At 31.6% G+C, this 12,981-nt stretch overlaps 2 protein-coding genes and 1 long non-coding RNA gene across 4 annotated transcripts; 1 reads left to right on the plus strand and 2 right to left on the minus strand.

Annotated features, from left to right (window-relative positions):
• Positions 1 to 1,514: 1,514 nt before the first annotated feature.
• LOC106408610 (U-box domain-containing protein 5) lies at positions 1,515 to 3,580 on the minus strand. Of its 2 annotated transcripts, XM_048763406.1 has the most exons (5): positions 3,434 to 3,580; positions 3,252 to 3,325; positions 2,972 to 3,157; positions 2,780 to 2,887; positions 1,515 to 2,703 (listed from the first exon to the last, which is right to left on the minus strand). In XM_048763406.1, the coding sequence occupies exons 2-5, from the start codon at positions 3,300 to 3,302 to the stop codon at positions 1,615 to 1,617; spliced, it is 1,434 nt and encodes a 477-aa protein (XP_048619363.1). In that variant the 5' UTR covers positions 3,303 to 3,325; positions 3,434 to 3,580; the 3' UTR covers positions 1,515 to 1,614. The 2 variants fall into 2 exon arrangements, with proteins under 2 accessions (XP_048619363.1, XP_022561310.1); XM_022705589.2 differs by lacking the exon at positions 3,434 to 3,580 and having other exon boundaries at positions 3,252 to 3,427.
• A 267-nt stretch (positions 3,581 to 3,847) lies between these two features.
• Positions 3,848 to 5,267, plus strand: LOC125590187. The gene is made up of 2 exons (XR_007326389.1): positions 3,848 to 5,056; positions 5,140 to 5,267. It is a non-coding gene; the product is annotated as an uncharacterized LOC125590187 (long non-coding RNA).
• Positions 5,268 to 6,515: 1,248 nt separating this feature from the next.
• Positions 6,516 to 7,948, minus strand: LOC106409236 (GATA transcription factor 19). Its single transcript, XM_013849896.3, has 2 exons — positions 7,219 to 7,948; positions 6,516 to 7,107 (listed from the first exon to the last, which is right to left on the minus strand). The coding sequence occupies exons 1-2, from the start codon at positions 7,519 to 7,521 to the stop codon at positions 6,727 to 6,729; spliced, it is 684 nt and encodes a 227-aa protein (XP_013705350.1). The 5' UTR covers positions 7,522 to 7,948; the 3' UTR covers positions 6,516 to 6,726.
• Positions 7,949 to 12,981: the final 5,033 nt, after the last annotated feature.

Consider the following 12,981-nt stretch of genomic DNA (forward strand, 5'->3'; position numbering starts at 1 on the left):
ATATGAAAATAATGTTTCATTTGACATCAACCTAAAATAATATTTTAGCACATAATTAATAATATAATATCAAAGACATAAATTTTAAAATATTCATAAGAAAAAATATAATGTAAAATTTTTGTATTAAATTTTTTTTACTTATTATCAAAATTATCATAATTACAGTAGAATAAACAAAGAAAATATGTAAAACTATTATGTATTCATGAACATTTTAATATTGTGATGATCATGATCTATAAAAAGAATAACTGATATATTTATATATTTTTAGTTACTAACACGCCCGTAGCGTGGAGGGAGAGAGAGAGAGAGAGAGAGAGAGAGAGAGAGAGAGAGAGAGAGAGAGAGAGAGAGAGAGAGAGAGAGAGAGAGAGAGAGAGAGAGAGAGAGAGAGATGCTAATAGTAAAAATTAGTTTTTTTGGTTAATTTTAAATTAAGAAAATATTATATCTCATATACATCTCTTGCAAATGTAAACATAAAACACAAACCACAAATCATATAAAAAATAATAATCTTGATTACAAATAAAGTATATCTCGCCCGTAGGACGGGCCGACCTAGTATATATATATATACATAGGATAAATATTTATTTACCTGCAACTCAAAACAATACTATATTAGGTGTTTTGCCTGCACATGCGGGCACAATTATCTTACGGATATTTATTAATACATAAATATTAATTCAAAGATTAATAAAATTTTATTTATGTTCTCAACAAATTAAATTGAAAATCAAATTCTTTATATATGACAAAGTTGTTTATCAAAATATATATGATTATTATTGAATTTATAAAAAATAGAAACACAAACGTAATATAATTGTTTTTTTTTATTCATCAGTTATCAAGATCTTAAATTTCGTCTTTGTTTTGGGAAAAGCAATCCAATTTTTCATAACATGTGACATTAAATTTCTCATCAGAAAACATAGATAACATGAAATTACCTACATCTTATCTGAAATTATAAAAAAAATCTAGTGTTAAAAAAAAACTTTCCGAATAACAAAATGTTTGCCCTTTTTACGGTAGTAAACTTAAAATATTTAAATATTTGAATATTTAAATATTTCAACTATTTATAAAAAATTAATAAAATTTAAAATTTAATTTTTAATGATTTGGAATGTATAAAAAGTGAATTCTATTGATTTTGATCATTAATAATAGTAAAAAAATTAAGGTAAATCTAAAGATAATTAATTTATAACCTTTATGATTGAAACAATATTCATTTACGATAACAACACTATATACATAGGACTTATCTTTATACTTTAAAATATATTTTATTTGCTAGCCAAATTTTATGATATTAATTTATGATTGGATCAAATAAATATATCTATTTTTACTAAGGGTGTGATGATTCTTAGTCCAAACCAATACAGAAAACACACCCACTGATTCCTAAATAAATAATAAAATAAATATATTTTTATAAGAATATTTTTTTTCACAATAGATTATAGTAGGTTACGTAAGATATGTTTGCATTTAAGGTTTAAACTTAGTTACTTAATTAAAAATTGACAAATAAACAAAATTGACATTTACAAATTCATAATTCAACAAATAGAACCAGACAAAAAAGATTTAAGTTATAAAACAACCTAACAAACTTTTCTTCTTCTTGAAAATGGGAATTCCAAAAAGACCAGACTTCTTAAGAGATGGAGTTGTTAGCATCGGTTCTTGATGCTTAACTGGAGTAATAACAGTCTGTGAAGTAGTTGCTCCTTCTAGTGTGGAAGACTCTTCTTCTCTGTGAAAATCTACTTCTTCAAGAGCTCTAAGCAATTCTGATGCACCAACCTTGGCTTCCTCCGTTCCATTGTTTGATATCAAGAAAAGAGATGAGTAAATATCAACGCCCTCTCTCACAACAAGGTTGCAATACTCTATCTTCTCCACACAGAGCTGTAACAGGATGGAGATTGCATTCTCTTGCTCCTCCGGAACATATGAGTCCAGCAGTTCAGCTATTGAAGCTAAACAACTAGGTGTTTCCGTTATACAAACCCTTCCTTTCTCCGTGTTGCAGAGGTTCCTCAGAATGATTATCGATTGCTTGCTGAACACGCTTTGTTGCAAGAGAGATGTGAGATTCTTGACGAAACCGAGAGAAACCATTTCCAGACAAATCTCCTTGCTCGAGGAGAGGCTCTTGAGTGTGTTCATAGCTTCTTCCTGGAGATGGTCTGCTCCAGACTCTGCCATCTCCAAGAGGGAAGAGAGAGAGCCTATCTCCACCTCCCTGTGAGTAGAGTCTGTGACTTCAGTTCTTGATTCAGTGGAGAAGCTTGAGTTGAAGTCAGTACACCCGGCTTCTACAGCACTAGCACACACAGGATCATCAACAGACTGAAGCTGCGTGAAAGAGTTATCTCTCAAAATGATCTCCTCATGCTTCTTTAAAAGACAGAGAAGATACTTCAAAACCTGTCTCTTGTCCCCTTCACGCTCGCCTAACTTCACAAAAAGCGACTTTAAGGATCCTGTCTCACTCACAATGGCTTCAGGAGTTGAAAGATGGAGCTTCAACGCTGCGAAATGAAAATCTCTAATCTCATCAGAAGAAGATGTGCTCAGCTGCATCAGCTCTCTAACAGCTTTCCCAGCTTCTTCTTCAGATGGTTCTAGAGACAACACAGTTGATCTAAGATCTTGAACTATTTGAGTTATCTGCAACAAGCAAAACTCTCATCAGTGATTCTTCATTTTTTTTATAGAAGAATCAAAAATAGTTTGGTACACAAACCTTAACAGCCAAAACAGTTGGTACCATGCTTCTGATATCACTTAAGCTTTGCTCTAATAACTTTATGGCTCTACAACCTCTTGAGAGTATACCATCTCCTGTTACTGCCTGAAGAATGAAGCAACATTTTAGGCCACAGAAAAAAAAAATGCACATTTGCAAATTAAATTAAATTAAGAAAATGTGACAAACCATGTAGAGTTTGGTTGATTCACTGCAGTACCGAAGAAGCAGCTTAGCTTTCTCCAAAGCTTTGTTGAGCAAACAAAGAGTCTGTATCCCTGAGGAGGATCCGGGACGAGCATCTTCTATATCAGGAAAGATGCTCATGACCCTATCAACTAAGTTCTTTAACTCTAAGCACATGGAAGAGTGCATCTGGAAGCAGAGCAAGCAACACCAAACATGTCATTACAAATAACTAAACCTTAAGGCAAAAAAGTTAGATTATAAGGAGATGCTTAGAACAGACCTTGAAGGAATGAGGCAACTTCTCTATCCGGGTAGTGATGTCAATTCCCATCTAACACAGCAAGTTTCAAGATTCTGCCAAGTTTGATAAACATATATTTGTAAGACAATTTGACAATGAAACAGAACATCAAGTAAACAAACCAAAGCACAGCAGAGATAAAGGTAAGAGAATTGAGTTACTTTTTTTTTTGTCAACAAACTAAGATACAGTCTTTGAAGGTCACTCGTGTTAAAGATCTCGAAGGATTGCAAAAAAAAAAAACGGTACAAACTTTGGTTGTTGATTGGAGAAAATGAAAAAGACTATTATGAGAAAGAGAGGACTGCGAGTGTTAAAGTGACTCGTTGAACTTTCACATTTTAAAGGGCGATAACTGGGCTGTGACGGGAATCTACGTAACCGCGTAATGCTGGTTCCAAAGGATGGATTGGTCTTTAGTGTCGCGTCGCACTGGTCAAGTCAACAATACACATGCAAACAGTTTTTATTTTTCTTTAGTAATTTACACAATTTTCTTTTTAAATCCTTTTCTATTTCTCCAGGGAAAATGGAACTTCTGAGTGAAAAAGTCTTTCTTCTTTGGTCTTTTATTTCCGTGTGTAAAAAATAAAAGACCATTCATGGTTAATATAAAATTATAAATTAGCTGCCCATCTATGGTTTCATACATCTGTTTGCAAATGTTAATATGGACATCTATTTTTGACAAACTCTTTGCTAACGTTAAGGATGCGCCATTTCGCTTTAAATTACCTATTCAAACTTTTCCTCATTTTATGGTTTATTATCTTTCATCAGACAATCTTGATTGTTGAAGATAGAAAAAAAATCGACATTATCGCCAAGATTGGGTCCCATGCATGTTGTATCTTGCAATAATTTAACCCCAAAAGAAACTACAATGTAAATAACATAGGAGGAGTGTGTGGTAGTCACATCACATGGTATGAGTGAGATATATAACACTTTTTTTTTTTTTTTTTTTGAGAAAGAGCCTAAGATATAACACTTTCTTGTGACCACAACCTTCGCAAATGCAAATTATCAACGTTTGTGTAAGACTTTGTATTTCGTCGCAACCCGTTGAGTGGTCCACCTTTTTGTTCTTCTCCAGTAAATGCCTAAATCTACACTGTTTTTTCACATGAATATATTTTCAGAGATTGACATTATTCGCACGTTCAGTTTGTAATGATATTTTACAAGATGTGTAGTTTATTACTAAAAGAAAAGATTGTATGTGATGAATAGCTTATGATAGTATCTATATACTAGTATATTACTTTGGGCTGAATACGATAATATTGTAAATTATTCAAGCATCGACAGTTCAAAGACTGCTGCTTGAGTTTGATCCATGTCGAGTTCTTTCACATCCTTTTCATATCTTTTTGCTTTCTGGTTACTCTCATGGAATCCATTTCCTTTCTATTTCTTTCTCTCCTCATCTTGGTTTGCCAGCACCTATAGTGAATTTCATTATGTGTAAATAAATTATTTATGTGTGTAAGCAACCAACTATTCTGCATTAAATAGGAACATGACCTATTTATCAATATCATACTAGTTAGTCGGAGTAGAGAAATGAGACATGCATCACATGTATGAACATTTTATAATAATTCACAATGTTAACTGTTTATATAAGATCATACTAGTAGCATGGTATGTGGATTAGTTTTTATAGTTTTGTTATCGGCTTACTTATGTGCTATGCTACTGTGGTGTAGGAGTTCAAATGACTTTATCATGAAGACTACAACTTTGAGTACTTTCTGCCATTTGACAAGTCTCAGCTAGGAGTTTGTGTTTCTGATCCAAATTTATTTTACCTATCTTGTTTTTTTCTTACAATAATTTATGAATATTTGTATTGCAAAATCAGAGCTGATGGGAAACATAAGAGAGGAGCCGAGTCTCATCATTTGACAATTCACCAGATTATTGTTCTCAGTACTGATACCAATTGATATGGCTAAATTTCCAAGACAACTTGGGCGTTAATACTCTAAACATTCTTGTTGTCCATCATGCATATATTCTTCGCATAAATTTTTTTTTTTTTTTTGCTTTTTATTTGTGAATTCATTTCTAGTATTAATTTTTTCAGTTTGGAAAAATATGTCAAATACTTATCAAATGCATTCTGAAAATATTACAAAGAATGACTTTGTACAATTTCTAAATTTCACTCATGTCAGAAAACTGAATGTTGGCTATAGAGTTACTACGAGAACTAGTGTTGATCAATAGACCCATATTGATCGTCTTGCTCTAAGAATCAGACAAAACTATGGTTCTTCCAAATTTCCTCATAAATATACATGAATTTACAATTTTTAGTGGAATCCTGTGTTTTAATTAGGGGTGGGCGTTCGGGTACCAATTCGGGTTCGGTTCGGATCTATTCGGGTTTCAGATTTTCGGGTTTAAAGATTTCAGCCCCATTCGGATATTTTTAAATTTCGGTTCGGGTTTGGTTTGGATCTTTGCGGGTTCGGTTCGGGTTCGGATAACCCATTTAAATTATTTTTAAAACTTTAATATTCATTATATGCTTAAAATTTCTCAAAATCAGTAAAACAAAATAATATATTACATATAAATTTGTATAATATATGTCAAAATACCTAAAATGAACATATAAATTGGTTTGATTTGAATATTTGGATAGAAAATCAATCGACATTTCAAGATTTTGGTGTTTCGAATATATTTTAGCTATTTTAGACATTTACTTTTGACTATTTATGTATATTTTCAAGTATTTTAGACAACTTAAAAGTATCTTATATATTTTGGATGTTTTTAATATACATTAAATCTAAAAATAAGTAATATATTTAGGTATATAAATCTATTTCGGGTACCCGAGATACTTCGGTTCGGATCGGGTTCGGTTTCGGTTCTTTAGATACCAAAATTTTGAACCCGTTCGGATATTTAATCAATTTCGGTTCGGGTTTTGTACTACTTTTTTTGATCGGGTTCGATTCGGTTCTTCGGATCCGGTTTTTTTGCCAGCCCTAGTTTTAATAATTGTTTTTCAAATATGTTTTAATAGTTGTTAGTTGAAAATATAAGAAAAATAGTACAAGACAGTACTTAAGGATATATATGAATCAGAAACGAAGTTTACACTATACTAAGCGAAAGAGATTTGATCTTGAATCGTGGTCAGAGTAGAGCATACGTACTTAGAAGGTTATAAAGTAGGTACAAGTATCACTCGTTCATTTACCCGAGAGAACATTCGAAACGTTTTGAAAAAGAACACACAAGTCCTTCATACGAAATTTAAATTTAGAAAACTTACATAAATACCAAACAAAACATTTAGTAGATGTGAAATAAAGAGTAAAAATTAAATACTTTGGCCAAGGCCATGGTTTCTTTTTGTTGTTGTTGCTAGAATTAAGGTGGTATACAGGCTAAGACATTTAATGGGAAAAATCTATGTGACGATCATTCATCACATCGGAAAGTCGTGGACAAGGCTGGCCCGGTCGGCTACGTTAAGCCTCCAAGACAAAAACGGGTCGGACGTGAGGTCATTATTATCGTCTCTGACATCATCAACGAAAGAATATTCGTTATTTGCAGGCGAGTAATAAGGAACTCTTTGCGTATTTTGATGTTGGTGGTGAATCCAAGGCGACGATGAATCATAATGATTGTTATTATTATTGTTGTTATTATAGTAATAATTTGTAACTCCGTGATGATCGGAGACAGGAACGCCAGCCGCGGCCGTTGATACTCCGCCGGAAGTCGAGTTTCTGCCGGAGTTTCTGGCGGTCGACTCACGTCTCTCTTCCTTCTTGAATCGGATTCCACACGCATTGCACAATGACTGACCAAATTAAAAATAAAAAAGTTATAATGGATGTAGAATTTTTTTAAAATGGACCATATAGTATATGGTTTTATATAAATATTGATGTAATGGGTGCATATTATATACCTTGGGACCTCTTGGACCGTTTCTCCAAAGAGGTGTAGAAGTGGTGTCACAGTTAGCGCAACGACGAGCCAATAGGTTATTTCCGCCGCCACCACCGCCTTTCTTGCCACCGTGCAAGAAGTCCCATGAGCCTAAGGCGTTGGACATATTGTTGGAAGTGTGAGACGAGAATCTACGGTCATCGTCGTCATTGCAGAGGCGAGTTGAAGGAGTTCCAAGAGAGAGAGTGCAGTCAACAGAAGCATAAGCCGAAGAGTGATGGACACCATCGTTTTCGGAGAAGAACATTGAGAAACCCATCATTATACGTAGGTATATGATCGTGGAAACACTAGAAGGAAACTCTTGTTTTTGAGAGATACAAAGAGAAGTGTGTGTCTGTTTTGTGTAGTGGTTATATGGAAACGGTGAAAGAGGAGTCAGGTAGAAAACAAAGGAATACACGTTGCTCTGTGAAGTGGAGATAGGCGAGAGTATTTATAGAGCTTGGGTATAAGTCGACAATAGAGCAAACCTTGGTCCCGATGTTATATATGTAACGTATAACTGAATCCATATTGTTTTTTTTTTCTTTCTTTTTCTGTTTATTCTCTAGATTTAGATGGGTTTGCTTCTTTTCTTTTTGTCTAAAAAGATGTAACAATTATGAGTATTTTATATAGTGTTGGGTCTTTGGTTCAGTTCTAAGAGAGACCTTTTGTTGAAGTTACGTTATTTCGGATTAAAACTGAACGGTTGGTGATCTAAATAACAACTCTAATAATTTTATACATAGAAATCTAACTTAAGTAGAAATGAAGTCACGTATACAAATCATAACTCTTACCTACAGAACGCTTTAGTATCTAATGTAGCAAATACATTAAGTTATTTTATCATATCTCTTAAACAATTCCGCATTCATTTTCTTTCATGTATGCTTCTATTAAATCAATAAGTAGATTATAATAGCTGCAGCGCGAAGATAATTGGTTTTGGACAAAAATTTATGGTTAAATATATATTTTTTTTTGTAAAACAAAAAGGTTAAACCCGAGTCTATTAAAGACACAGACCTAACCCCCGGGTGGGAGGTGCAACCCACGGATGGATCCTCTCCCGGGTATTCAAATGGACCGTAAGCATGGACCCATATCCGCGTGGCCACATGTGGAGCTAATAATTTCGCACTAGAGGGGAGTCGATCCCTGGCCTGGACCAACATGGCAACTCCTCCTCTAGTGGAGACCACCACGATGTGGTTTGGTTAAATATATATTTCACCTTAAACAATACTTTTTGCACGGACGAAATGTTGTTAACACTGCTAAGCAAACTACAGTGTTATAATGAATTAAAGAAGATATTTTAATTTAATTATTAAAATGGTAAAGTAGGAAATAATAATGACAAGCTCAATCTGCAGTTAAAGAGAGAATGTAGTCAAAAGAGGACCACGTGACTGGGGGATGTCACGGTCTTCTAAGGATCAGGTCTCTCTCCGATCACGATCATCTATCTCCAAAGCCGAATATCTCAGTCCCCTTCTTCCACACGTCATCGCTTGCTTCACCAACTCGACGTGTAATACTCTCATTTTTGCAGTGTCTTTTTATATATGTCCTTATGGCGATAACGTTCACCGCAATAGGTTATGTTAAAGTATAACATGCATTATAATTTATAATCTGTGTGATAAAGGCTCTCATTCTTATGCTTAAGTTATGTCATTCAAAAACGTCATTTTGTATTCCGTATTCAGATAATAGCGATATCATATATCTATAACACTCATTTTCAATCTTATATATTAAAACAGAAGTCATAATTTTGATTCATGTGTGATTTTTTTTAAAATGGACCTAATGGACTTATTCCTAGAAAGTCATGTTACATTTAATTTCTAATCTTATCATTTAAATTTTGGGTCTACCATAAATTTTTATTGGGCTATCAATAATTAGATTTAAACAATAGATGATCCATTGGATTTATAGATAATATAAATTAAATAAATATAATTTAATATTGTAATACTATACCTCTATATGTTAATTATTTGTCGATATTAACTTTTAAAATTATAAATATTTTTTTTTAAAATAAAAAAAATCATATTATCTAACAATAATTAATCGTTACTACCTTAAACCAATGAAAACAAATTTTAAACTATATAGTTTATTTTAAAAATTAAACAAAAAATAAATGTTTAAATATTTACTCGATAATATAAATCTATGAAGCGAAAATTTTAATTTTTTAAAAACTTTCTAAATTTGTGAAATGTTACGATATTTTTGAATATGACAATAAAACAATATTTTACTAATCTTTATATATATAGTTACGATTTTAATAATGAAATAATAATCTAAAAATATATATATAGAAGAAGATACAAATACATATGAAAGTTTGAAACAATCTATTCAATGAAAAAAATATACCGTAAACTTATTATGTTTTAAACATTGATAGACACATATATATTATAATATATACCAATTTAGCATTGAAAAAAAATAGCATTGAAAACAAAAACCCGCGCGGTTGCGCGGTTTGAGATCTAGTTTAGTCGTAGATGAAATGTCTAGAAATTTGAATAAAATTATAATAAAGTGTGAATCAACTGGTTTGTTACCATGAGACTATTGAAAAATATTATAACTCTTATCGAAATCTCACTCAAAAAGACACTAAATATTTACTACCAATCGATTTTAAAACTGAACATTCACGCGTACTTTAGTCGTTACAAACTTTATATGCATTTGAACATTATCATTGCCACTATTGTGACCAATGCATGAGAGATATGAATGGTCAAGATTGGTGCTTTTAAGGAGTCAGGGAATAAAACTAGCCAATGTTCAGGTTAGAAGTGAAATATAAAGGGATAAAGGTAAAGGTGACCCGGTTGAGATACTTTGCAATGATTTAAAAGCAACAACATTGCGTTCTTTCTTTAGCTTGGCGAGAGATAGATTCTATTGGTTAGTCAAAGAAGCAAACTCCAACTCGAATTTAAAATATAAAATAAAAAGGGTACAAAGAGAATGAACTCATCAAATGAATGCAGTCTGTAGATCTACAGAAAAGTTTTCTGTTTTCTTTTTTTTTTTTTTTTTTTTTTTTTTTGTTTACCAGGATGGGTTCGGGCCTTCGGCCTTAATCCCTCCCTGAACCCGGAACCAGCCTGCGTCTGTACCCACCAGGGGGCCTAAGTCATTCCGTGACCGGGTCTCGAACTCGTGATGGCGGGCACCTCAGCCGAGGTTCCTATACCACCAGACCACGAGGCCCGGATAAATTTTCTGTTTTCTTTATCATTTATCTTCTTTTTCTTTTATTGGATCAGATCTATGTTGTTTTGTACATAGTTTTACAAGACGCAAAACAGCTGAGTTTGATCTAAGCGGGAAACAGTTTGATCAAAAGGGTACGTAGACTTATTACGGAAGAACAAAAATCAGATTTGAGTTTTTATTAAGAGATGTAACTATTAAGAAAGCCAGTATTAATGTATAAATTAGATTTGTTATTCTATTATGTAAAGAATTTGCTATAAGTTATGTATTTGTATAAATAAACCTATTGGCTAAGTTAATATAAGATGAAAGAAACTATTACACAACTTAGGTTTTCTCCAAATTTGACAGTTTTACAAAAAAAAAAATCAGATTATGAAGTAAGTTTTTGAACTGTTATTGTGGTATTATAACCATCAGTTAATCCTGACCTGAAAAGTACAATTTTGAATTTTGGATTTACAATTCATATTATAAGCTACATCTTATATTTGTGATGATAATTTTTTTTAACAGATTCCCTCAAAACTTATTTAGCCGAACTTTAATAACGTTTTGGATGTTCTATGTCGATTTTGGATCATTTTACTATAACATTTATATATCGATCTTTTAAAATTAACAGTCAACATTTTCATTGCCTGCAAAAAAATCATCATTTTTTTTGTTTTTAAAGAAGATTCAATATATAAAATTTTCAAAGAAGAAGATTCACTGTATAAACTTAATTCTTATGCTTAGTATGATATCTAAGATATTAGATACATACATCTTATATTTATCGTGTGGACCTTTTAACATAAATGCGGTGTCATCGACTAGTCTTTTTAATTTAAAATTGCCTGTCAACTAAGTTTGTAGTACGTAAACAAAGCAAAAAATAATCATCAATTTGAGTTTTAAGATTTAAAAACAAAAAATCTTGTTGGAGGACGTGTGCCGCCAAACATGAACGGACAAAAATACGTGTAACTGGAGAGAGTATGATGAATATAAAGATTTAAACAACACCAAGAGACCCAGAGAGAGAGGGAACAAAGAGAATCGGATCGGTCTTGAGATTGATGTTTTCTTGGTTCAACTGAGACGACCACACCGCTTTCCCAAAATATGCTTCTCTATCACACACACAAACACAAACACACACACACAGACCTTGACAATTTGCTTCTTGGAACACCAAAACTAGCGATCACCCCAAGACACTAAGTGTTCGACTTTGTAATTTCACATTTCCTTGTCGTCTCTCTTCGCTCACGTGACTTCTTATCTTATTCTAATCTAGACCCTCCATTTGCATGTATTTTATAAGTAGGTGACTAAAGTACATTTCTTGGTAATATATAAAATCATGGTGCAATGTAGTTGTTGTGCATGCATGATGCATGCCAAAACTAGAGTAGCTTATTAACAAGATACACGGCATACCTACGGTTTTTTTTTTCCTCTTTCTATCAATATTGTAATTTTTATGGTGTTTGACCACCAATTGTCTTTTATATAACTTGTAGCCGACCAAATATGCAACTATGTAATAAAACAATAACCATAATCCTCTATATATTAATAGAGAAACATTTAAAAAGTTATACCACGTAGTTTGTATTAATTAAAAAAATGCTCTGCTGAGTTGTCACGTAATTAGAATGCTAATTTTACTTACGTGGTGGTTTGAAAATCAATTGAGAATTTTGTTAGTCCAAAATTAAATTGTTATGAAATGTTATATTATATAGTATGTCCATTATGGACCATTCATTTATCAAATTGAATTCTTTCTTTAAATAAAACATACGAAATTACCTAATGTAATTAAGATATATATATGACAGTTAATGATTTTAAATAATAATAAATTGCTAACAATCTGTACTAGGTTAAGATCCGCGCCTTGCGCGGAATGAACATTATATATATACATTATTTTAGGTATTATATGTTTTTACATATTATGAAAAATAAATATATATTGAATAATTAAAAATTCAGTAACAATTACATATATAATTAAATTGGTACGGACATATAAATTTTATTAATCTATGAAATGATGCTTTCTACTCATATGTTTTTATATCATATATATATTTTATAGCAAAAAATTAAATTAATTAAACTGTGTGGGTAAGGAGTGAAAATACTCTAAATTTAAATGATATTAACGTATATAGTATATTTTTAATATTAATATCTATGAAATGATGTTTTCTACTTATATGTTTTTTTATCATTTATATATTTTATAGCAAACAAATAAATTACTGATAACAAAATTTTCACTGTGGAATTAATAGTCATAATAATTTTTTTTTTTTAAAAATAACTTGTTAATGTTTGTTCAAAGCTTTTATCAAAAGAAATTGTTCAAAGTAATTTTTGAAATTAAAATATTTATGTGTTTTATATGGTATATAGTTTAATTTAAAACAATATATATATATATATCTTTTAGTCTTAATAATTAATTAAATTA

The sequence above is a fragment of the Brassica napus genome, chromosome C7 (assembly GCF_020379485.1).
Source record: "Brassica napus cultivar Da-Ae chromosome C7, Da-Ae, whole genome shotgun sequence".
NCBI lineage: Eukaryota > Viridiplantae > Streptophyta > Magnoliopsida > Brassicales > Brassicaceae > Brassica > Brassica napus.